At 41.3% G+C, this 27,033-nt stretch overlaps 1 protein-coding gene across 3 annotated transcripts in view; it reads right to left on the minus strand.

Moving 5' to 3' along the window:
- LOC139753857 (metalloendopeptidase OMA1, mitochondrial-like) overlaps window positions 1-27,033 on the minus strand; it is a 103,070-nt gene that overhangs the window by 59,475 nt on the left and 16,562 nt on the right. For all 3 annotated transcript variants that reach the window (XM_071670798.1, XM_071670799.1, XM_071670800.1), the window contains exon 4: window positions 21,898-22,037. In XM_071670798.1, the coding sequence (XP_071526899.1) occupies window positions 21,898-22,037 (140 nt within the window). The remainder of the gene's footprint in view (window positions 1-21,897; window positions 22,038-27,033) is intronic.

Genomic DNA, 27,033 nt, shown 5'->3' on the forward strand with positions numbered 1-27,033 from the left:
GTGAGGTGTTTTAGATATCTGGAAGTGGATTTGGCAGTGAATGGAACCATGGAAGCAGAAGTGAATCATAGGGTGGGGGAGGGGGCGAAAGTTCTGGGAGCGTTGAAGAATGTGTGGAAGTTGAGAACATTATCTCGGAAAGCAAAAATGGGTATGTTTGAGGGAATAGTGGTTCCAACAATATTATATGGTTGCGAGGCGTGGGCTATGGATAGAATTGTGCGCAGGAGGGTGGGTGTGCTGGATATGAGATTTTTGAGGACAATATGTGGTGTGAGGTGGTTTGATAGAGTAAGTAATAATAGAGTAAGAGAGATGTGTGGTAATAAAAAGAGTGTGGTTGAGAGTGCAGAAGAGGGTGTTTTGAAATGGTTTGGTCACATAGAGAGAATGAGTGAGGAAAGATTGACCAAGAGGATATATGTCAGAGGTGGAGGGAATGAGGAGAAGTTGGAGACCAAATTGGAGGTGGAAAGATGGAGTGAAAAAGATATTGAGTGATCAGGGGCCTGAACATGCAGGAGGGTGAAAGGCGTGCAAGGAATAGAGTCAATTGAAATGATGTGGTATACCGGGGTCGATGTGCTGTCATTGGATTGAACCAGGGCATGTGAAGCGTCTAGGGGTAAACCATGGAAAGTTCTGCGTGGCCTGGATGTGGAAAGGGAGCTGTGGTTTCAGTGCATTGTACATGACAGCTATAGACTGACTGTGAACGAATGTGGCCTTTGTTGTCTTTTCCTAGCACTACCTTGCAAACATGAGGGGGGAGGGGGTTGTTATTTCATGTGTGGCGGGGTGGAGATGGGAATGAATAAAGGCAGACTATATGAATTATATACATGTGTATATATGTATATGTCTGTGTGTGTATATATATATATATATATATATGTATACGTTGAGATGTATAGGTATTTATATTTGTGTGTGTGGATGTGTATGTATATACATGTGTATGTGGGTGGGTTGGGCTATTCTTTCGTCTGTTTCCTTGCGCTACTTCGCTAATGCGGAAGACAGCGACAAAGCAAAATAAAAATGAATAAATGAACCCATTTTCTATGGAATTAACTGTATCATCTAGGACTGTCGAATGCTATTGGCTAGCATTACCTCGCAAACGCGGGAGACAGCGGCAAAAAAAAAAAAAAAAAAAAAAAAAAAATCTAGGACTGATGCATACACATGATTAATTTTAAATAAAAGATAAGGGTTATCTCATTTTAATGTAAGACACTGCACTGGCTATGTATTACCAGCACAATGTCGTAAATTACTAACCCAGGAAGTTACACCTTAAATGTGATGAAAATATTTGTATATAACTCTAGTGGGAAGTCATGTATTACCAGTTACTGCTGATATATGATAATACTGTGTGTATGGCCAGCAGATTCATAAAAAGGACTCTTCTTTTTTTGGGCAAGGTTCTTAATACCCCTAGACAGAACTTACCACCACCACCCTAGAATGAAGTGTAATTATTATCTTTCAAAATTTAAGAATCCTCTCTAATACTCCATCAATAAGTGTTATTTTCATCATTCAATAATAGTCCTGTGTCCTCTTATCTAGAATCTGTACTTAATTCTTACAGAAGGCTATACATGGTACAGCAATGCCTGTCACAATTTGAAGTTTTGTAATGCTCTGTCATCTGTTCTTGATGCTACCTCACTCATGGGGGAAATGGCAAGCATATATAAAAAAAATAATAACCTACTGTATGTGAGAGAAGTCAGAAGTCAATGAATGACATAAGAAACTAACCCAGAAAGGAATGCTGGACATTAGTCTTTTATCTGCAATGTAAGAGTCCAGGTTGTGGCTCATAACAAGAGGTTATCTTTGGTGAAACAAGAGTGCTTCCAAAGTCCAAAACTGACATAAAATCATCAAAAGAAGTAGCGTATTCCAAGAAATAACATGTAACATATAACAAATATATTTATTTATATTTTTATTATACTTTGTCGCTGTCTCCCGCGTTTGCGAGGTAGCGCAAGGAAACAGACGAAAGAAATGGCCCAACCCCCCCCATACACATGTATATACATACGTCCACACACGCAAATATACATACCTACACAGCTTACCATGGTTTACCCCAGACGCTTCACATGCCCTGCTTCAATCCACTGACAGCACGTCAACCCCGGTATACCACATCGCTCCAATTCACTCTATTCCTTGCCCTCCTTTCACCCTCCTGCATGTTCAGGCCCCGATCACACAAAATCTTTTTCACTCCATCTTTCCACCTCCAATTTGGTCTCCCTCTTCTCCTCGTTCCCTCCACCTCCGACACATATATCCTCTTGGTCAATCTTTCCTCACTCATTCTCTCCATGTGCCCAAACCACTTCAAAACACCCTCTTCTGCTCTCTCAACCACGCTCTTTTTATTTCCACACATCTCTCTTACCCTTACGTTACTCACTCGATCAAACCACCTCACACCACACATTGTCCTCAAACATCTCATTTCCAGCACATCCATCCTCCTGCGCACAACTCTATCCATAGCCCACGCCTCGCAACCATACAACATTGTTGGAACCACTATTCCTTCAAACATACCCATTTTTGCTTTCCGAGATAATGTTCTCGACTTCCACACATTCTTCAAGGCTCCCAGCATTTTCGCCCCCTCCCCCACCCTATGATCCACTTCCGCTTCCATGGTTCCATCCGCTGCCAGATCCACTCCCAGATATCTAAAACACTTCACTTCCTCCAGTTTTTCTCCATTCAAACTTACCTCCCAATTGACTTGACCCTCAACCCTACTGTACCTAATAACCTTGCTCTTATTCACATTTACTCTTAACTTTCTTCTTCCACACACTTTTCCAAACTCAGTCACCAGCTTCTGCAGTTTCTCACATGAATCAGCCACCAGCGCTGTATCATCAGCGAACAACAACTGACTCACTTCCCAAGCTCTCTCATCCCCAACAGACTTCATACTTGCCCCTCTTTCCAAAACTCTTGCATTCACCTCCCTAACAACCCCATCCATAAACAAATTAAACAACCATGGAGACATCACACACCCCTGCCGCAAACCTACATTCACTGAGAACCAATCACTTTCCTCTCTTCCTACACGTGCACATGCCTTACATCCTCGATAAAAACTTTTCACTGCTTCTAACAACTTTCCTCCCACACCATATATTCTTAATACCTTCCACAGAGCATCTCTATCAACTCTATCATATGCCTTCTCCAGATCCATAAATGCTACATACAAATCCATTTGCTTTTCTAAGTATTTCTCACATACATTCTTCAAAGCAAACACCTGATCCACACATCCTCTACCACTTCTGAAACCACACTGCTCTTCCCCAATCTGATGCTCTGTACATGCCTTCACCCTCTCAATCAATACTCTCCCATATAATTTACCAGGAATATATATATATATATATATATATATATATATATATATATATATATATATATATATATATATATTATCCCTGGGGATAGGGGATTAAGAATACTTCCCACGTATTCCCTGCGTGTTGTAGAAGGCGACTAAAAGGGGAGGGAGCGGGGGGCTGGAAATCCTCCCCTCTCGTTTTTTTTTTTTTTTTTTTTTTTCCAAAAGAAGGAACAGAGAATTGGGCCAGGTGAGGGTATTCCCTCAAAGGCCCAGTCCTCTGTTCTTAACGCTACCTCGCTAATGCGGGAAATGGCGAATAGTTTGAAAGAAAGAAAAATATATATATATATATATATATATATATATATATATATATATATATATATATATATATATATATATATATATATATTTTTTATTATTATTATTTTGCTTTGTCGCTGTCTCCTGCGTTAGCAAGGTAGCGCAAGGAAACAGACGAAAGAATGGCCCAACTCACCCACATACACATGTATATACATACACGTCCACAAACGCAAATATACATATCTATACATCTCAATGTACACACACAGACATATACATATATACACCTGTACATAATTAATACTGTCTGCCTTTATTCATTCCCATCGCCACCTCGCCAAACATGGAATAACAACCCCCTCCCCCCTCATATGTGTGAGGTAGCGCTAGGAAAGACAACAAAGGCCCCATTCGTTCACACTCAGTCTCTAGCTGTCATGTAATAATGCACCGAAACCACAGCTCCCTTTCCACATCCAGGCCCCACAGAACTTTCCATGGTTTACCCCAGATGCTTCACATGCCCTGGTTCAATCCATTGATGGCATGTCAACCCCGGTATACCACATCGCTCCAATTCACTTATCCTATTATTACTTACTCGATCAAACCACCTCACACCACATATTGTCCTCAAACATCTCATTTCCAGCACATCCACCCTCCTACGCATGACTCTATCCATAGCCCATGCCTCGCAACCATACAACATTGTTGGAACCACTATTCCTTCAAACATACCCATTTTTGCTTTCCAAGATAATGTTCTCGACTTCCACACATTCTTCAAGGCTCCCAGAATTTTCGCCCCCTCCCCCACCCTATGATTCACTTCTGCTTCCATGGTCCCATCCGCTGACAAATGCACTCCCAGATATCTAAAACACTTCACTTCCTCCAGTTTTTCTCCATTCAAACTTACCTCCCAGTTGCCTTGACCCTCAACCCTACTGTACCTAATAACCTTGCTCTTATTCACATCTACTCTCAACTTTCTTCTTTCACACACTTTCCCAAACTCAGTCACCAGCTTCTGCAGTTTCTCACATGAATCAGCCACCAGCGCTGTATCATCAGCGAACAACAACTGACTCACTTCCCAAGCTCTCTCATCCACAACAGACTGCATACTTGCCCCTCTTTCCAAAACTCTTGCATTCACCTCCCTAACAACCCCATCCATAAACAAATTAAACAACCATGGAGACATCACACACCCCTGCTGCAAATCTACATTCACTGAGAACCAATCACTTTCCTCTCTTCCTACATGTACACATGCCTTACATCCTCAGTAAAAACTTTTCACTGCTTCTAACAACTTGCCTCCCACACCATATATTCTTAATACCTTCCACAGAGCATCTCTATCAACTCTATCATATGCCTTCTCCAGATCCATAAATGCTACATACAAATCCATTTGTTTTTCTAAGTATTTCTCACATACATTCTTCAAAGCAAACACCTGATCCACACATCCTCTACCACTCCTGAAACCACACTGCTCTTCCCCAATCTGATGCTCTGTACATGCCTTCACCATCTCAATCAATACACTCCCATGTAATTTACCAGGAATTCTCAACAAACTTATACCTCTGTAATTTGAGCACTCACTCTTATCCCCTTTGCCTTTGTACAATGGTTCTATGTAAGCATTCCGCCAATCCTCAGGCACCTCACCATGAATCATACATACATTAAATAACCTTACCAACCAGTCAACCTACAGTCACCCCCTTTTTTAATAAATTCCACTGCAATACCATCCAAACCTGCTGCCTTACTGGCTTTCATCTTCCTCAAAGCTTTTACTACCTCTTCTCTGTTTACCAAATCATTTTCCCTAACCCTCTCACTTTGCACACCACATCGAATGAAACACCCTATATCTGCCACTCTATCATCAAACACATTCAACAAACCTTCAAAATACTCACTCCATCTCCTTCTCACATCACCACTACTTGTTATCATCTCCCCATTAGCCCCCTTCACTGAAGTTCCCATTTGTTCCCTTGTCTTACGCACTTTATTTACCTCCTTCCGAAACATCTTTTTATTCTCCCTAAAATTTAATGATACTCTCTCACCCCAACTCTCATTTGCCCTCTTTTTCACCTCTTGCACCTTTCTCTTCACCTCCTGCCTCTTTCTTTTATACATCTCCCACTCATTTGCATTATTTCCCAGCAAAAATCGCCCAAATGCCTGTCTCTTCTCTTTCACTAATAATCTTACTTCATCCCACCACTCACTACCCTTTCTAATCTGCCCATCTCCCACGCTTCTCATGCCACGAGCATCTTTTGCGCAAGCCATCACTGCTTCCCTAAATACATCCTATTCCTCCCCCACTCCCCTTACCTCCTTTGTTCGTACCCTTTTCCATATATATATATTTTTTTATTATTTTGCTTTGTCGCTGTCTTCCACGTTAGCAAGGTAGCGCAAGGAAACACGAAAGAATGGCCCAACCCACCCACATACACCTGTATATACATATACGTCCACACACGCAAATATACATACCTATACATCTCAATGTACACAGATATATACACACACAGACATATACATATATACACATGTACATAATTCATACTGTCTGCCTTTATTTATTCCCATCGCCACCCCGCCACACATGGAATAACAACCCCCTCCCCCCTCATGTGTGTGAGGTAGCACTAGGAAAAGAGAACAAAGGACCCATTCGTTCACACTCAGTCTCTAGCTGTCATGTAATAATGCACCGAAACCACAGCTCCCTTTCCACATCCAGGCCCCACAGAACTTTCCATGGTTTACCCCAGACGCTTCACATGCCCTGGTTCAATCCATTGACAGCACGTCGACCCCGGTATACCAGATCGTTCCAATTCACTCTATTCCTTGCACGCCTTTCACCCTCCTGCATGTTTAGGCCCCGATCACTCAAAATCTTTTTCGCTCCATCTTTCCACCTCCAATTTGGTCTCCCACTTCTCCTCGTTCCCTCCACCTCTGACACATATAACCTCTTGGTCAATCTTTCCTCACTCATTCTCTCCATGTGACCAAACCATTTCAAAACACCCTCTTCTCCTCTCTCAACCACACTCTTTTTATTTCCACACCTCTCTCTTACCCTTACATTACTTACTCGATCAAACCACCTTATACTACATATTGTCCTCAAACATCTCATTTCCAGCATATCCACCCTCCTGCACACAACTCTATCCATAGCCCAAGCCTCGCAACCATACAACATTGTTGGAACCACTATTCCTTCAAACATACCCATTTTTGCTTTCCGAGATAATGTTCTCGACTTCCAAACATTCTTCAAGGCTCCCAGAATTTTCGCCCCCTCCCCCACCCTATGATTCACTTCCACTTCCATGGTTCCATCCACTGCTAGATCCACTCCCAGATATCTAAAACACTTTACTTCCTCCAGTTTTTCTCCATTCAAACTTACCTCCCAATTGACTTGACCCTCAACCCTACTGTACCTAATAACCTTGCTCTTATTCACATCTACTCTTAACTTTCTTCTTTCACACACTTTACCAAACTCAGTCACCAGCTTCTGTAGTTTCTCACATGAATCAGCCACCAGCGCTGTATCATCAGCGAACAACAACTGACTCACTTCCCAAGCTCTCTCATCCACGACAGATTGCATACTTGCCCCTCTTTCCAAAACTCTTGCATTCACCTCCCTAACAACCCTATCCATAAACAAATTAAAAAACCATGGAGACATCACACACCCCTGCCGCAAACCTACATTCACTGAGAACCAATCACTTTCCTCTCTTCCTACACGTACACATGCTTTACATCCTCGATAAAAACTTTTCACTGCTTGTAACAACTTGCCTCCCACACCATATATTCTTAATACCTTCTACAGAGCATCTCTATCAACTCTGTCATATGCCTTCTCCAGATCCATAAATACTACATACAAATCCATTTGCTTTTCTAAGTATTTCTCACATACATTCTTCAAAGCAAACACCTGATCCACACATCCTCTACCACTCCTGAAACCACACTGCTCTTCCCCAATCTGATGCTCTGTACATGCCTTCACCCTCTCAATCAATACCCTCCCATATAATTTACCAGGAATACTCAACAAACTTATACCTCTGTAATTTGAGCGCTCACTCTTATCCCCTTTGCCTTTGTACAATGGCACTATGCAAGCATTCCGCCTATCCTCAGGCACCTCACCATGAATCATATATACATTAAGTAACCTTACCAACCACTCAACAATACAGTCACCCCCTTTTTTAATAAATTCCACTGCAATACCATCCAAACCTGCTGCCTTACTGGCTTTCATCTTCCTCAAAGCTTTTACTACCTCTTCTCTGTTTACCAAATCATTTTCCCTAACCCTATCACTTTGCACACCACCTTGACTAAAACACCCTATATTTGCCATTCTATCATCAAACACATTCAACAAACCTTCAAAATACTCACTCCATCTCCTTCTCACATCACCACTACTTGTTATATATATATATATATATATATATATATATATATATATATATATATATATATATATATATATATTATCCCTGGGGATAGGGGATTAAGAATACTTCCCACGTATTCCCTGCGTGTCGTAGAAGGCGACTAAAAGGGGAGGGAGCGGGGGGCTGGAAATCCTCCCCTCTCGTTTTTTTTTTAATTTTCCAAAAGAAGGAACAGAGGGGGCCAGGTGAGGATATTCCAAAAAAGGCCCAGTCCTCTGTTCTTAACGCTACCTCGCCAACGCGGGAAATGGCAAATAGTTTAAAAGAATGAAAAGATATATATATATATATATATATTTCTTTTTCTTTCATACTATTCGCCATTTCCCGCATTAGCGAGGTAGCGTTGAGAACAGAGGACTAGGCCCTTGAGGGAATATCCTCACCTGGGCCCCTTCTCTGTTCCCTCTTTTGGAAAATTAAAAAAAAAAAAAAAAAAAAAGTGAGAGGGGAGGATTTCCAGCCCCCCGCTCCCTCCCCTTTTAGTCGCCTTCTACGACACGCAGGGAATACGTGGGAAGTATTCTTTCTCCCCTATCCCCAGGGATAATATATATATATATATATATATATATATATATATATATATATATATATATATATATATATATATATATATATATATATATATTTTTTTTTTCTGCTGTCTCCCGCGTTTGCGAGGTAGCGCAAGGAAACAGACGAAAGAAATGGCCCAACCCACCCCCATACACATGTATATACATACGTCCACACACGCAAATATACATACCTACACAGCTTTCCATGGTTTACCCCAGACGCTTCACATGCCCTGATTCAATCCACTGACAGCACGCCAACCCCGGTATACCACATTGATCCAATTCACTCTATTCCTTGCCCTCCTTTCACCCTCCTGCATGTTCAGGTCCCAATCACACAAAATCTTTTTCACTCCATCTTTCCATCTCCAATTTGATCTCCCACTTCTCCTCGTTCCCTCCACCTCCGACACATATATCCTCTTGGTCAATCTTTCCTCACTCATTCTCTCCATGTGCCCAAACCATTTCAAAACACCCTCTTCTGCTCTCTCAACCATGCTCTTTTTATTTCCACACATCTCTCTTACCCTTACGTTACTTACTCGATCAAACCACCTCACACCACACATTGTCCTCAAACATCTCATTTCCAGCACATCCATCCTCCTGCACACAACTCTATCCATAGCCCACGCCTCGCAACCATACAACATTGTTGGAACCACTATTCTTTCAAACATACCCATTTTTGCTTTCCGAGATAATGTTCTCGACTTCCACACATTCTTCAAGGCTCCCAGGATTTTCGCCCCCTCCCCCACCCTATGATCCACTTCCACTTCCATGGTTCCATCCGCTGCCAGATCCACTCCCAGATATCTAAAACACTTTACTTCCTCCAGTTTTTCTCCATTCAAACTTACCTCCCAATTGACTTGACCCTCAACCCTACTGTACCTAATTACCTTGCTCTTATTCACATTTACTCTTAACTTTCTTCTTTCACACACTTTACCAAACTCAGTCACCAGCTTCTGCAATTTCTCGCATGAATCAGCCACCAGCGCTGTATCATCAGCAAACAACAACTGGCTTACTTCCCAAGCTCTTTCATCCCCACCAGACTTCATACTTGCCCCTCTTTCCAAAACTCTTGCATTCACCTCTCTAACAACCCCATCCATAAACAAATTAAACAACCATGGAGACATCACACACCCCTGCCGCAAACCTACATTCAGTGAGAACCCATCACTTTCCTCTCTTCCTACATGTACACATGCCTTACATCCTCGATAAAAACTTTTCACTGCTTCTAACAACTTGCCTCCCACACCATATATTCTTAATACCTTCCACAGAGCATCTCTATCAACTCTATCATATGCCTTCTCCAGATCCATAAATGCTACATACAAATCCATTTGCTTTTCTAAGTATTTCTCACATACATTCTTCAAAGCAAACACCTGATCCACACATCCTCTACCACTTCTGAAACCACACTGCTCTTCCCCAATCTGATGCTCTGTACATGCCTTCACCCTCTCAATCAATACCCTCCCATATAATTTATCAGGAATACTCAACAAACTTATACCTCTGTAATTTGAGCACTCACTCTTATCCCCTTTGCCTTTGTACAATGGCACTATGCACGCATTCCGCCAATCCTCAGGCACCTCACCATGAGTCATACATACATTAAATAACCTTACCAACCAGTCAATAATACAGTCACCCCCTTTTTTAATAAATTCCACTGCAATACCATCCAAACCTGCTGCCTTGCCGGCTTTCATCTTCCGCAAAGCTTTTACTACCTCTTCTCTGTTTACCAAATCATTTTCCCTAACCCTCTCACTTTGCACACCACCTTGACCAAAACACCCTATATCTGCCACTCTATCATCAAACACATTCAACAAACCTTCAAAATACTCACTCCATCTCCTTCTCACATCACCACTACTTGTTATCACCTCCCCATTTGCGCCCTTCACTGAAGTTCCCATTTGCTCCCTTGTCTTACACACTTTATTTACCTCCTTCCAGAACATCTTTTTATTCTCCCTAAAATTTAATGATACTCTCTCACCCCAACTCTCATTTGCCCTTTTTTTCACCTCTTGCACCTTTCTCTTGACCTCCTGTCTCTTTCTTTTATACATCTCCCACTCAATTGCATTTTTTCCCTGCAAAAATCGTCCAAATGCCTCTCTCTTCTCTTTCACTAATAATCTTACTTCTTCATCCCACCACTCACTACCCTTTCTAATCAACCCACCTCCCACTCTTCTCATGCCACAAGCATCTTTTGCGCAATCCATCACTGATTCCCTAAATACATCCCATTCCTCCCCCACTCCCCTTACTTCCATTGTTCTCACCTTTTTCCATTCTGTACTCAGTCTCTCCTGGTACTTCCTCACACAAGTCTCCTTCCCAAGCTCACTTACTCTCACCACCCTCTTCACCCCAACATTCACTCTTCTTTTCTGAAAACCCATACAAATCTTCACCTTAGCCTCCACAAGATAATGATCAGACATCCCTCCAGTTGCACCTCTCAGCACATTAACATCCAAAAGTCTCTCTTTCACGCGCCTGTCAATTAACACGTAATCCAATAACGCTCTCTGGCCATCTCTCCTACTTACATACATATACTTATGTATATCTCGCTTTTTAAACCAGGTGTTCCCAATCACCAGTCCTTTTTCAGCACATAAATCTACAAGCTCTTCACCATTTCCATTTACAACACTGAACACCCCATGTATACCAATTATTCCCTCAACTGCCACATTACTCACCTTTGCATTCAAATCACCCATCACTATAACCCGGTCTCGTGCATCAGAACCACTAACACACTCATTCAGGTGCTCCCAAAACACTTGCCTCTCATGATCTTTCTTCTCATGCCCCGGTGCATACCAATAATCACCCATCTCTCTCCATCAACTTTCAGTTTTACCCATATTAATCGAGAATTTACTTTCTTACATTCTATCACATACTCCCACAACTCCTGTTTCAAGAGTACTGCTACTCCTTCCCTTGCTCTTGTCCTCTCACTAACCCCTGACTTTACTCCCAAGACATTCCCAAACCACTCTTCCCCTTTACCCTTGAGCTTCGTTTCACTCAGAGCCAAAACATCCAGGTTCCTTTCCTCAAACATACTACCTATCTCTCCTTTTTCCACATCTTGGTTACATCCACACACATTTATATATTATCCCTGGGGATAGGGGAGAAAGAATACTTCCCACGTATTCCCTGCGTGTCGTAGAAGGCGACTAAAAGGGAAGGGAGCGGGGGGCTGGAAATCCTCCCCTCTCATTTTTTTTTTTTCTAATTTTCCAAAAGAAGCAACAGAGAAGGGGGCCAGGTGAGGATTTTCCCTCTAAGGCCCAGTCCTCTGTTCTTAACGCTACCTCGCAAACGCGGGAAATGGCGAATAGTATGAAAAAAAAATATGTAAAATAAAAATAAATAAATATAAATAAATAAATATGTCTGATCATTATCTTGTGGAGGCTAAGGTGAAGATTTGTATGGGTTTTCAGAAAAGAAGAGTGAATGTTGGGGTGAAGAGGGTGGTGAGAGTAAGTGAGTTTGGGAAGGAGACTTGTGTGAGGAAGTACCAGGAGAGACTGAGTAAAGAATGGAAAAAGGTGAGAACAATGGAAGTAAGGGGAGTGGGGGAGGAATGGGATGTATTTAGGGAATCAGTGATGGATTGTGCAAAAGATGCTTGTGGCATGAGAAGAGTGGGAGGTGGGTTGATTAGAAGGGGTAGTGAGTGGTGGGATGAAGAAGTAAGAGTATTAGTGAAAGAGAAGAGAGAGGCATTTGGACGATTTTTGCAGGGAAAAAATGAAATTGAGTGGGAGATGTATAAAAGAAAGAGACAGGAGGTCAAGAGAAAGGTGCAAGAGGTGAAAAAAAGGGCAAATGAGAGTTGTGGTGAGAGAGTATCATTAAATTTTAGGGAGAATAAAAAGATGTTCTGGAAGGAGGTAAATAAAGTGCGTAAGACAAGGGAGCAAATGGGAACTTCAGTGAAGGGCGCAAATGGGGAGGTGATAACAAGTAGTGGTGATGTGAGAAGGAGATGGAGTGAGTATTTTGAAGGTCTGTTGAATGTGTTTGATGATAGAGTGGCAGATATAGGGTGTTTTGGTCGAGGTGGTGTGCAAAGTGAGAGGGTTAGGGAAAATGATTTGGTAAACAGAGAAGAGGTAGTTAAAGCTTTGCGGAAGATGAAAGCCGGCAAGGCAGCAGGTTTGGATGGTATTGCAGTGGAATTTATTAAAAAACGGGGTGACTGTATTGTTGACTGGTTGGTAAGGTTATTTAATGTATGTATGATTCATGGTGAGGTGCCTGAGGATTGGTGGAATGCGTGCATAGTGCCATTGTACAAAGGCAAAGGGGATAAGAGTGAGTGCTCAAATTACAGAGGTATAAGTTTGTTGAGTATTCCTGGTAAATTATATGGGAGGATATTGATTGAGAGGGTGAAGGCATGTACAGAGCATCAGATTGGGGAAGAGCAGTGTGGTTTCAGAAGTGGTAGAGGATGTGTGGATCAGGTGTTTGCTTTGAAGAATGTATGTGAGAAATACTTAGAAAAGCAAATGGATTTGTATGTAGCATTTATGGATCTGGAGAAGGCATATGATAGAGTTGATAGAGATGCTCTGTGGAAGGTATTAAGAATATATGGTGTGGGAGGCAAGTTGTTAGAGGCAGTGAAAAGTTTTTATCGAGGATGTAAGGCATGTGTACGTGTAGGAAGAGAGGAAAGTGATTGGTTCTCAGTGAATGTAGGTTTGCGGCAGGGGTGTGTGATGTCTCCATGGTTGTTTAATTTGTTTATGGATGGGGTTGTTAGGGAGGTGAATGCAAGAGTTTTGGAAAGAGGGGCAAGTATGAAGTCTGTTGGGGATGAGAGAGCTTGGGAAGTGAGTCAGTTGTTGTTCGCTGATGATACAGCGCTGGTGGCTGATTCATGTGAGAAACTGCAGAAGCTGGTGACTGAGTTTGGTAAAGTGTGTGAAAGAAGAAAGTTAAGAGTAAATGTGAATAAGAGCAAGGTTATTAGGTACAGTAGGGTTGAGGGTCAAGTCAATTGGGAGGTGAGTTTGAATGGAGAAAAACTGGAGGAAGTGAAGTGTTTTAGATATCTGGGAGTGGATCTGGCAGCGGATGGAACCATGGAAGCGGAAGTGGATCATAGGGTGGGGGAGGGGGCGAAAATTCTGGGAGCCTTGAAGAATGTGTGGAAGTCGAGAACATTATCTCGGAAAGCAAAAATGGGTATGTTTGAAGGAATAGTGGTTCCAACAATGTTGTATGGTTGCGAGGCGTGGGCTATGGATAGAGTTGTGCGCAGGAGGATGGATGTGCTGGAAATGAGATGTTTGAGGACAATATGTGGTGTGAGGTGGTTTGATCGAGTAAGTAACGTAAGGGTAAGAGAGATGTGTGGAAATAAAAAGAGCGTGGTTGAGAGAGCAGAAGAGGGTGTTTTGAAATGGTTCGGGCACATGGAGAGAATGAGTGAGGAAAGATTGACCAAGAGAATATTTGTGTCGGAGGTGGAGGGAACGAGGAGAAGAGGGAGACCAAATTGGAGGTGGAAAGATGGAGTGAAAAAGATTTTGTGTGATCGGGGCCTGAACATGCAGGAGGGTGAAAGGAGGGCAAGGAATAGAGTGTTTTGGAGCGATGTGGTATACCGGGGTTGACGTGCTGGCAGTGGATTGAATCAAGGCATGTGAAGCGTCTGGGGTAAACCATGGAAAGCTGTGTAGGTATGTATATTTGTGTGTGTGGACGTATGTATATACATGTGTATGTGGGTGGGTTGGGCCATTTCTTTCGTCTGTTTCCTTGCGCTACCTCGCAAACGCGGGAGACAGCGACAAAGCAAAAAAAAAAAAAATATATATATATATATATATATATATTCTTTTCTTTTAAACTATTCGCCATTTCCCGCGTTAGCGAGGTAGCGTTAAGAACAGAGGACTGGGCCTTTTTTGGAATATCCTCACCTGGCCCCCTCTGTTCCTTCTTTTGGAAAATAAAAAAAAAAAAAAAACGAGAGGGGAGGATTTCCAGCCCCCTGCTCCCATATATATATATATATATATATATATATATATATATATATATATATATATATATATATATACATATATATATATATATATATATATATATATATATATATATATATATATATACATTTTTTTTTTTTTTTTTTTTTTTTTTATACTTTGTCGCTGTCTCCCGCGTTTGCGAGGTAGCGCAAGGAAACAGACGAAAGAAATGGCCCAACCCCCCCCCCATACACATGTACATACACACGTCCACACACGCAAATATACATACCTACACAGCTTTCCATGGTTTCCCCCAGACGCTTCACATGCCTTGCTTCAATCCACTGACAGCACGTCAACCCCTGTATACCACATGACTCCAATTCACTCTATTTCTTGCCCTCCTTTCACCCTCCTGCATGTTCAGGCCCCGATCACACAAAATCTTTTTCACTCCATCTTTCCACCTCCAATTTGGTCTCCCTCTTCTCCTCGTTCCCTCCACCTCCGACACATATATCCTCTTGGTCAATCTCTCCTCACTCATTCTCTCCATGTGCCCAAACCATTTCAAAACACCCTCTTCTGCTCTCTCAACCACGCTCTTTTTATTTCCACACATCTCTCTTACCCTTACGTTACTTACTCGATCAAACCACCTCACACCACACATTGTCCTCAAACATCTCATTTCCAGCACATCCATCCTCCTGCGCACATCTCTATCCATAGCCCACGCCTCGCAACCATACAACATTGTTGGAACCACTATTCCCTCAAACATACCCATTTTTGCTTTCCGAGATAGTGTTCTCGACTTCCACACATTTTTCAAGGCTCCCAAAATTTTCGCCCCCTCCCCCACCCTATGATCCACTTCCGCTTCCATGGTTCCATCCGCTGACAGATCCACTCCCAGATATCTAAAACACTTCACTTCCTCCAGTTTTTCTCCATTCAAACTCACCTCCCAATTGACTTGACCCTCAACCCTACTGTACCTAATAACCTTGCTCTTATTCACATTTACTCTCAACTTTCTTCTTCCACACACTTTACCAAACTCAGTCACCAGCTTCTGCAGTTTCTCACATGAATCAGCCACCAGCGCTGTATCATCAGCGAACAACAACTGACTCACTTCCCAAGCTCTCTCATCCCCAACAGACTTCATACTTGCCCCTCTTTCCAGGACTCTTGCATTTACCTCCCTTACAACCCCATCCATAAACAAATTAAACAACCATGGAGACATCACACACCCCTGCCGCAAACCTACATTCACTGAGAACCAATCACTTTCCTCTCTTCCTACACGTACACATGCCTTACATCCTCGATAAAAACTTTTCACTGCTTCTAACAACTTGCCTCCCACACCATATATTCTTAATACCTTCCACAGAGCATCTCTATCAACTCTATCATATGCCTTCTCCAGATCCATAAATGCTACATACAAATCCATTTGCTTTTCTAAGTATTTCTCACATACATTCTTCAAAGCAAACACCTGATCCACACATCCTCTACCACTTCTGAAACCGCACTGCTCTTCCCCAATCTGATGCTCTGTACATGCCTTCACCCTCTCAATCAATACCCTCCCATATAATTTACCAGGAATACTCAACAAACTTATACCTCTGTAATTTGAGCACTCACTCTTATCCCCTTTGCCTTTGTACAATGGCACTATGCACGCATTCTGCCAATCCTCAGGCACCTCACCATGAGTCATACATACATTAAATAACCTTACCAACCAGTCAACAATACAGTCACCCCCTTTCTTAATAAATTCCACTGCAATACCATCCAAACCTGCTGCCTTGCCGGCTTTCATCTTACGCAAAGCTTTTACTACCTCTTCTCTGTTTACCAAATCATTTTCCCTAACCCTCTCACTTTGCACACCACCTCGACCAAAACACCCTATATCTGCCACTCTGTCATCAGACACATTCAACAAACCTTCAAAATACTCATTCCATCTCCTTCTCACATCACCGCTACTTGTTATCACCTCCCCATTTACGCCCTTCACTGAAGTTCCCATTTGCTCCCTTGTCTTACGCACCCTATTTACCTCCTTCCAGAACATCTTTTTATTTTCCCTAAAATTTACTGATAGTCTCTCACCCCAACTCTCATTTGCCCTTTTTTTCACCTCTTGCACCTTTCTCTTGACCTCCTGTCTCTTTCTTTTATACTTCTCCCACTCAATTGCATTTTTTCCCTGCAAAAATCGTCCAAATGCCTCTCTCTTCTCTTTCACTAATACTCTTACTTCTTCATCCCACCACTCACTACCCTTTCTAAACAGCCCACCTCCCACTCTTCTCATGCCACAAGCATCTTTTGCGCAATCCATCACTGATTCCCTAAATACATCCCATTCCTCCCCCACTCCCCTTACTTCCATTGTTCTCACCTTTTTCCATTCTGTACACAGTCTCTCCTGGTACTTCCCCACACAGGTCTCCTTCCCAAGCTCACTTACTCTCACCACCTTCTTCACCCCAACATTCACTCCTCTTTTCTGAAAACCCATACTAATCTTCACCTTAGCCTCCACAAGATAATGATCAGACATCCCTCCAGTTGCACCTCTCAGCACATTAACATCCAAAAGTCTCTCTTTCGCACGCCTGTCAATTAACACGTAATCCAATAACGCTCTCTGGCCATCTCTCCTACTTACATAAGTATACTTATGTATATCTCGCTTTTTAAACCAGGTATTCCCAATCATCAGTCCTTTTTCAGCACATAAATCTACAAGCTCTTCACCATTTCCATTTACAACACTGAACACCCCATGCATACCAATTATTCCCTCAACTGCCACATTACTCACCTTTGCATTCAAATCACCCATCACTATAACCCGGTCTCGTGCATCAAAACCGCTAACACACTCATTTAGCTGCTCCCAAAACACTTGCCTCTCATGATCTTTCTTCTCATGCCCAGGTGCATATGCACCAATAATCACCCACCTCTCTCCATCAACTTTCAATTTTACCCATATTAATCGAGAATTTACTTTCTTACATTCTATCACATACTCCCACAACTCCTGTTTCAGGAGTATTGCTACTCCTTCCCTTGCTCTTGTCCTCTCACTAACCCCTGACTTCACTCCCCAGACATTTCCAAACCACTCTTCCCCTTTACCCTTGAGCTTCGTTTCACTCAGAGCCAAAACATCCAGGTTCCTTTCCTCAAACATACTACCTATCTCTCCTTTTTTCACATCTTGGTTACATCCACACACATTTAGGCACCCCACTCTGAGCCTTCGAGGAGGATGATCACTCCCCGCGTGACTCCTTCTTCTGTTTCCCATTTTAGAAAGTTAATACAGTTAATACGGAAAGTTAATACGGAAATCCTCCCCTCCTTGTATTAACTTTCTAAAATGGGATATATATACATATATATACATATATATATATATATATATATATATATATATATATATATATATATATATATATATATATACACACACACCTTACACTGGACTCTGACAGTTTCATGACTGTCAGAGTCCAGTGTGTGGTGTATAATGTTTGCTACTGATGTTCAACAGTATACCCTTAGAATATATTTTATTGTATCAACGTATCTATGTTAATTTCCAATAAATGATTACAAATCTATACCTACCCACGTCACTGTTACTGACAGTCCTGGACAAATGAAAAAAAAATCATAGACTTCTTTTCTTTCTTAGGTAATGCCAGGAAAAGCACCAAAATCACAGCCCCCCATCCATAACCAAGCCCCACAGACCTTTCCTTGGTTTCCCCTTGCTACTTCATATGCCCTTGTTCAGTCCAATGATAGCACGTCATCTCCTGTAGGTATGGTATACCACATCACTCCATCCCGTGCATGCCTTTCACACACCCTCTTGCATTTATAGATACTGACCTCTCAGAATCTTTTTCAGTCCATCCTTCCATCTCTAATTTGGTCTCCCCCTTCTCCCTCTCCCTTTAATTTTTGTCACATATATCTTGTTTGTCATCTCACTCATTCTCTCCATGTGTCCAAACCATTTCAGCACACCCTTTTCAGCTCTTTCAGCGCTCTTAACTACACTCTTCTTATTACACACACCTTACTCTTACTGAATCATTATTTATGTGTTGAACCTTCCTCACCCCACATCTTATCTCATACATTTCATATCCAACACATGCACCCTCCTCCAAATGTTCATATATATATAGCCCAAGTCTTGCATCTATACAACATAACTGGGACTGCTATACCTTCAAACGTATTTATTTTTGCTCTGCCAGATTGTGACCTCTTTTTCCACATATTCCTCAATGTTCCCAAAACCTTCACCCCCTCACCCATTCTATGACTGACTGCTTCCATGGTTGCATCTGCTGAATGTCCACTCCCAGAAGTCTCAAGCACCCTACTTCCTTCAAGTTCCCCCCTTTCAAACAAATCTGTCTCTCTGCATTGCTTAACCTAATAGCCTTGCTTTCATTTGCATTTACTCTCAACTTCCTCCATTCACACACTCAACCAAACTCAGACACCAACTGCTGCAGTTTCTCATTTGAATCTGCCACCAGTGCTTCATCATCAGCAAACAACAATTGACTCAATTCCTAGGTCCCCACACCCCCTACAGACTGTATTCCTGCCCCTTTCTCCAGGACTCTTGCATTTACCTCCCTCATCATCCCACCCATAAACAAATTAAACAGCCACAGTGACATCACACACCCCTGCTGCAGATGACCCTCCTCTCCACCTACTCGCACACATGCATTCCTCTTTTGATAAAAACTCCTCATTGCTTCTATTAGCTTTCCTCTCACACCATATATTCATGATACCTTCCACAAAGCATCTTTATCAACCTTATCATATGCTTTCTCCAAATCCATAAATGCCACTGATATGTGGAAGATGTCTTACTTTTACACAGTGCTCTTTGTCACAAGGCTTTGTAGCACCTAAATAAAGTTCTGGGTCACCTATGTAAGGCTATGTATGAAAAGAAAGGAAGTTGCAAGGAAACAAAAAGATGGATGGACTGGAGTCACACACACAATATTATATAATGGCAGTAAATACGCTTCAGGAAGTATGTGTGTGAAGGATGAGGTAATCAGCAATGTCCCTAACCTCTTGCCACAGTTCCACCCTGATAGAAAAGAAGACAAATTGTCTACTGGCAAATAATAGAGCTTGCAAGTATAAGGATATGGAATACTAAGCAAGCTGTTCATATCCTACATAGACCAAAACTACAATATGCTGAAAAAGTTTGGACACTGCATGTAAAGAAGCACTAAGTACTAAGTGGAGAATATCCAGAGGAGGCAACAAAGATGGTTCTAGAATTAAGAGAGCTAAGTTAAGTTTTCACAACAGATAGCAGAGGAAGAGAATGAACAGCTTTTCCAGAGATGAAGAGTTACAGCAACCAGACAACATAAAATGAAATTATACAAGGATCTTGTTAAGAACTAGGGTCTTATTAAGAAAGATGAAAAGAAGAAGTTTAATAGTTAAAAAATGGTGGACGACTGGACTGAAATTAATGAGGACATAGTTAATCCAGACAACATATGTAAATGTAAGTTGTATGACAGTAGTGAATGTCCAAGTGATGGGACTTCATGAGTTTAAAACTCCTTATTCAGTACAAAAAGTTAATAAGATGAGAAACGTTTCCTGAATCTGAAGGTGTGAGTGTTGTAATGGAGGGGAATACCGTGACTTAATTAGGTTGACCACAGAACTAAGCCCCTGCCACTAAGTTCCTGCATCAACCTCTTGTCTGACCATGAAAAGAAATGGACTCTCTCTCTCTCTCTCTCTCTCTCTCTCTCTCTCTCTCTCTCTCTCTCTCTCTCTCCATAATGAAGAAGGGCAAGCCTTAAAAGTTCCATCCTAGCCTTCACAAGAGGATGCCACTGAAGTACCATGATCCAATAGGCTCACTTCAGCACAATGAAAATGAGAGTATGAATGACATGAGGAACTGTATGCACCTGATTCACTCTTGAGTAACTAAACACAAATTAATGATGATACACAAGAGGATGGGTATACACAAACAAATAGTTCAGGATACAGAGAAACAGATAGATATATAGACAGACATAAAAAGATAGATAGGAACACAGCTATGTAATTAGACAGATGACTATAGGGAGAGATAAATAGACTAATATTTTTGACTTCAACAATCCAAGAATTTGATGGGTATTCAGTGAATGGCATGGGATGATTGTAGATACCAGCTTCAGGAAGGTTACAAATACACTGGGATAGAAAATTATATTCTTATATCAAAACACAAAGTTAACATTTCTAGCATCTGGCAGAAAAGCTCACAAAATCAAGTTAGAATCAACTGACTTCAGATGGGACAAACAAGCAAGGCTAACATTATATATTTTACCTTCATTCATGGCTTGACAGCACAAAATGGGCTAGGGCTATGTCACAGGTACATGACTGCCATAATATATAGTTCAATCCGTTACACAAAAAGGGAAAACAAAATTAGAAAAATTATGTGAAAGGTGCACAACACTGACATGTTAATTAGGAGTTGTATTACATTTAGCTAAAATTCAAAGAATGATGCAAAAATTTAGGTTAGTAAATGAGAGTGATATATACATACTTATGGCTACAAATATTGACAAGATAATGTCATATGCTTCTTTTTTTTTTTTTTTTTTTTTTTTTTTAACTATTCGCCATTTCCCGCGTTAGCGAGGTAGCGTTAAGAACAGAGGACTGGGCCTTTTTTGGAATATCCTCACCTGGCCCCCTCTGTTCCTTCTTTTGGAAAATGAAAAAAAAAAAAAAAAGAGAGGGGAGGATTTCCAGCCCCCCGCTCCCTCCCCTTTTAGTCGCCTTCTACGACACGCAGGGAATACGTGGGAAGTATTCTTAATCCCCTATCCCCAGGGATAATATTTAATATGAGAATAAGTCGTAAAATGTTATAACAGTATCATTACCATTTGATAAGTGTGATGAGCAACTGTAAAAAGCTGATCCGGGGTAAATATCATAAACCTTCGGCGTCCCGTAACAGGAGTAGTGGTTACATGACTCTCATAATATGTGTAGCCAGCACAGCCTAACACAGCTGATCCACCTGCAGGAATTAAAATGGCACTTCAGTAAACAGTGAAGTAAAGGGCAACATATACGTGCTGTTTAGATTTTCTCCAATAAAATACACTAAACTACAAGAATGTTCACAAAAATATTCTCATCAGAGTTTTTCTAGTTGTTTACATGTTTATTTACTGGATTCTATTTATAGTATCCTACAAAAAGGAGAAATCTTCTCTTCTAATTCAAATGAAATTCCAAATAGAATTAAGTAACATAAAACTGCTAACTTGTTTGGGCCTTTCTGTCTAAACCAGCAGCAGATGGCACCATCCATAATCTGCTCCAGCTTAGCATATCACCAACATTCCACAAGGACATCAATGAGGGGCATGGAAAGTTACAACAATACAACATAATGCTTCTTTCAGCAGACTTTTATGTTTTTATTTATTCATTCTTTTTACATAGGCTTCCCATTACTAAAGAAGCTGCCTAATCAATAACTAAGCTCTATCATGACAGAAGGCAGCAACAGCTTGAAAGGAGGAAGGTACGCTTTATATATACATGACAGCTAGAGACTGAGTGTGAACAAATGTGGCCTTTTTTGTCTGTTTTCCTGGTGCTACCTTACTGAAGCAGAGGGTAACGATGCTGTTTCCTGTGGGGTGGGGTAGCACCAGGAATGGATGAAAGCAAGCAAGTGTGAATATGTACATGTGTATATATGTGAGCTTGGGAAGGAGACTTGTGTGAGGAAGTACCAGGAGAGACTGAGTACAGAATGGAAAAAGGTGAGAACAGAGAAGGTAAGGGGAGTGGGGGAGGAATGGGATGTATTTAGGGAAGCAGTGATGGCTTGTGCAAAAGATGCTTGTGGCATGAGAAGCATGGGAGGTGGGTTGATTAGAAAGGGTAATGAGTGGTGGGATGAAGAGGTAAGATTATTAGTGAAAGAGAAGAGAGAGGCATTTGGATGACTTTTGCAGGGAAATAATGCAAATGAATGGGAGATGTATAAAAGAAAGAGACAGGAGATCAAGAGAAAGGTGCAAGAGGTGAAAAAGAGGGCAAATGAGAGTTGGGGTGAGAGAGTATCATTAAATTTTAGGGAGAATAAAAAGATGTTCTGGAAGGAGGTAAATAAAGTGCGTAAGACAAGGGAGCAAATGGGAACTTCAGTGAAGGGGGCTAATGGGGAGGTGATAACAAGTAGTGGTGATGTGAGAAGGAGATGGAGTGAGTATTTTGAAGGTTTGTTGAATGTGTTTGATGATAGAGTAGCAGATATAGGGTGTTTTGGTCGAGGTTGTGTGCAACGTGAGAGGGTTGGGGAAAAAACATATATATATATATATATATATATATATATATATATATATATATATATATTATATATTAGGTACAGTAGGGGTGAGGGTCAAGTCAATTGGGAGGTGAGTTTGAATGGAGAAAAACTGGAGGAAGTGAAGTGTTTTAGATATCTGGGAGTGGATCTGTCAGCGGATGGAACCATGGAAGCGGAAGTGGATCATAGGGTGGGGGAGGGGGCGAAAATTTTGGGAGCCTTGAAAAATGTGTGGAAGTCGAGAACATTATCTCGGAAAGCAAAAATGGGTATGTTTGAGGGAATAGTGGTTCCAACAATGCTGTATGGTTGCGAGGCGTGGGCTATGGATAGAGTTGTGCGCAGGAGGATGGATGTGCTGGAAATGAGATGTTTGAGGACAATGTGTGGTGTGAGGTGGTTTGATCGAGTAAGTAACGTAAGGGTGAGAGAGATGTGTGGAAATAAAAAGAGCGTGGTCGAGAGAGCAGAAGAGGGTGTTTTGAAATGGTTTGGGCACATGGAGAGAATGAGTGAGGAGAGATTGACCAAGAGGATATATGTGTCGGAGGTGGAGGGAACGAGGAGAAGAGGGAGACCAAATTGGAGGTGGAAAGATGGAGTGAAAAAGATTTTGTGTGATCGGGGCCTGAACATGCAGGAGGGTGAAAGGAGGGCAAGAAATAGAGTGAATTGGAGTCATGTGGTATACAGGGGTTGACGTGCTGTCAGTGGATTGAAGCAAGGCATGTGAAGCGTCTGGGGTAAACCATGGAAAGCTGTGTAGGTATGTATATTTGCGTGTCTGGACGTGTGTATGTACATGTGTATGGGGGGGGGGGGGTTGGGCCATTTCTTTCGTCTGTTTCCTTGCGCTACCTCGCAAACGCGGGAGACAGCGACAAAGTATAAAAAAAAAAAAAAAAAAAAAAAAAAAAAATATATATATATATACATAAACACCCCTACACGCACATACACATACATATACATATTAGGTTCAGTAGGGTTGAGGGACAAGTGAATTGGGATGTAAGTTTGAATGGAGACAAATTGGAGGAAGTGAAGTGTTTTAGATAACTGGGAGTGGACTTAGCAGCAGGTGGAACCATGGAGGTGGAAGTGAGTTACAGGGTAGGGGAGGGGGCAAAGGGCCTGGGAGTGATGAGGAATGTGTGGGGAGAGAGAACATTATCTCTGAGAGCAAAAATGGGTATGTTTGAAGGAACAGCAGTTCCAACAATCTTATATGGTTGTGAGGCAAGGGTTATAGATAGGGTTGTATGCAGTAGGGCAGATAAGTTGGAAATGAAATGTCTGAGGACAATATGTGGTGTGAGGTGGTTTGATCAAGTAAGTAATGTAAGGGTAAGAGAGACGTGTGGAAATAAAAAGAGGATGGTTGAGATAGCAGAAGAGGGTGTGTTTAAAATGGTTTGGGCATCTGGAGAGAATGAGTGAAGAAAGATTGACAAAGAGGATATATATGTCAGAGGTGGAGGGAACAAGGAGAAGCGGGAGACCAAATTGGAGGTGGAAGGATGGAGTGAAAAAGATTTGAGCAATTGGGGCCTGAACATACAGGAGGGTGAGAGGAGTGAATTGGAACAATGTGGTATACCAGGGTCAACATGCTGTCAATGGACTTAACTAGGGCATGTGAAGCATCTGAGGTAAACTATGGAAAGATCTGTGGGGCCTGGATGTGGATATGGAGTTGTGGTTTCAGTGCATTACACATAGCAGCTAGAGACCGAGTGTGAACGAATGGGGCCTTTTTGTCTGTATTCCTGGTACTACCTTGCTGAAGCAGGGGACAGCGATGCTGTTTTCCTCTGGGGTGGCGTAGCGACAGGAATGGATGAAGGCAAGCAAGTATGAATGTGCACATGTGTATGTATTCAATGTCTGTGTATGTGTATGTATATGTATGTATGTTATGTATATATATGTATATGTGCACATGTGGGCATTTACGTACATATATATGTATATGAGCGGAAGGGCCAATCTTCCTCTTTCCTGATGCTACCTCGCTGATGCAGGAAACAGTGATTATGTATGATTATATGTATGATTATAATAATAATGATATTAACATATGCACATATACATACACATACATAGATATATACACATGTACATATTTATACTTGCTTGCCTTCATCCATTCCTGGCACTACCCCTGTCCCAAAGGAAACAGCATCGCTACCTCCTGCTTCAGCAAGGAAGCACCAGGAAAACATACAAAAGAAGCCACATTCGTTCACACTCAGTCTCTAGCTTGTCATGTGTAATGCACTGAAGCCACAGCTCCCTATCCACATCCAGGCCCCACAGACCTTTCCATGGTTTACCCCAGATGTTTCACATGCATTTGTAATTACACATGACAGCTAGAGAATGGATATGAATGAGGCCTTTTCTTTGTCTTCTCTTGGAGCTAACTCACTAACAAGTATGACAGAAAACAAGTATGAAAGAAAAAAGGAAAATGGTAATTTGGTGAAAGAATACTTTGTGCAGACCAGCACATGCAGCTCATAAACACTTGTGAATTGCACCATATATCATCACTGCATTTCTTTATTCATTCAGCATAGTGCAAAACACAATATATACTGCACAAGTAACATTAATAACTTACCTAAATTATCGTTATAACATATGGAAAACATGAGTAAACAAGTGATGAATCACTGTGCAGGTTGTTTTAGCAATGTCAGCTGGTGAACGAGTCACTGTTTTAACTTTGGGTGAGTAAATGGCAGCATCTAGTGGGTGTTAGTGGCATCTGTATGATGTTTATAACTTACCTATGTTATGGTTTAAAGAAAGTGAAAAGTATGCATGGGATAGAGTTAAGTGGGACCTTGTGGTATACTAGTGTCAGTGTACTATCAATGGACTGAACCATGGCATGTGAAGCATCTGGGGTAATCTAAGGAAAGGTCTGTGGGGCATGGTTTTGGATAGGGAGCTCTGGTTTTGATGCGTTACACATGGCAACTAAATAATGGATATGAGTGGATGTGTCGTTTCTTTGTCTGTTCATGGCACATTCTTAATAATGTGGGAAATGGTGATCAAGTAAGCAAAAAAAGTATAAACAATAAATAATTCAAATACATGGGTTGTAAGAGAGAATCAATTAGTCACCATTATATCTGGGTGGTAAAAACAAAACTCTAGGTTCCTGAGGTCATGTTGTCATTAGGGATAGTATGGACTTGAACTAAGTTTAAGCATATTTTTTTATGATGCTGACTATCACTGTAATTTCATAGTGAGCTGCAGTGATGTGTATCTCAACTTGAGTCAAGCCCTATGGCCAAAGGGCTTGGGTAACAAAGTGTAAAACAAAAGTATTCACTTTAATTGAAAAACATCCATTTTGTATGCCTGCATCTGGAGATGATCAAGTTTTTCAGAATTCCAGGTCCATTAAATGATTCAGCAAAAAAGAATTTTATCTAAGTCAGGAATAGTCACCAAAACAGCCAATGCTTGGAACATTCCAGTTTTCAGGTTACCAGATTTTGGGTTGTCTACCTGTATAGTGTTCAGTAATCTTGTAATTATAAAATTTTACGGATTACATTTACAAACCTTGAAATTAATGACAGCATTATTTCAAACCACATGACAGGAACATCCACAGAAGAATGAAACATTACTTGCATTTTCTTCTCTACGTGATTCATAT

Source organism: Panulirus ornatus, chromosome 15 (assembly GCF_036320965.1).
Source record: "Panulirus ornatus isolate Po-2019 chromosome 15, ASM3632096v1, whole genome shotgun sequence".
Taxonomy (NCBI): Eukaryota; Metazoa; Arthropoda; class Malacostraca; order Decapoda; family Palinuridae; genus Panulirus; species Panulirus ornatus.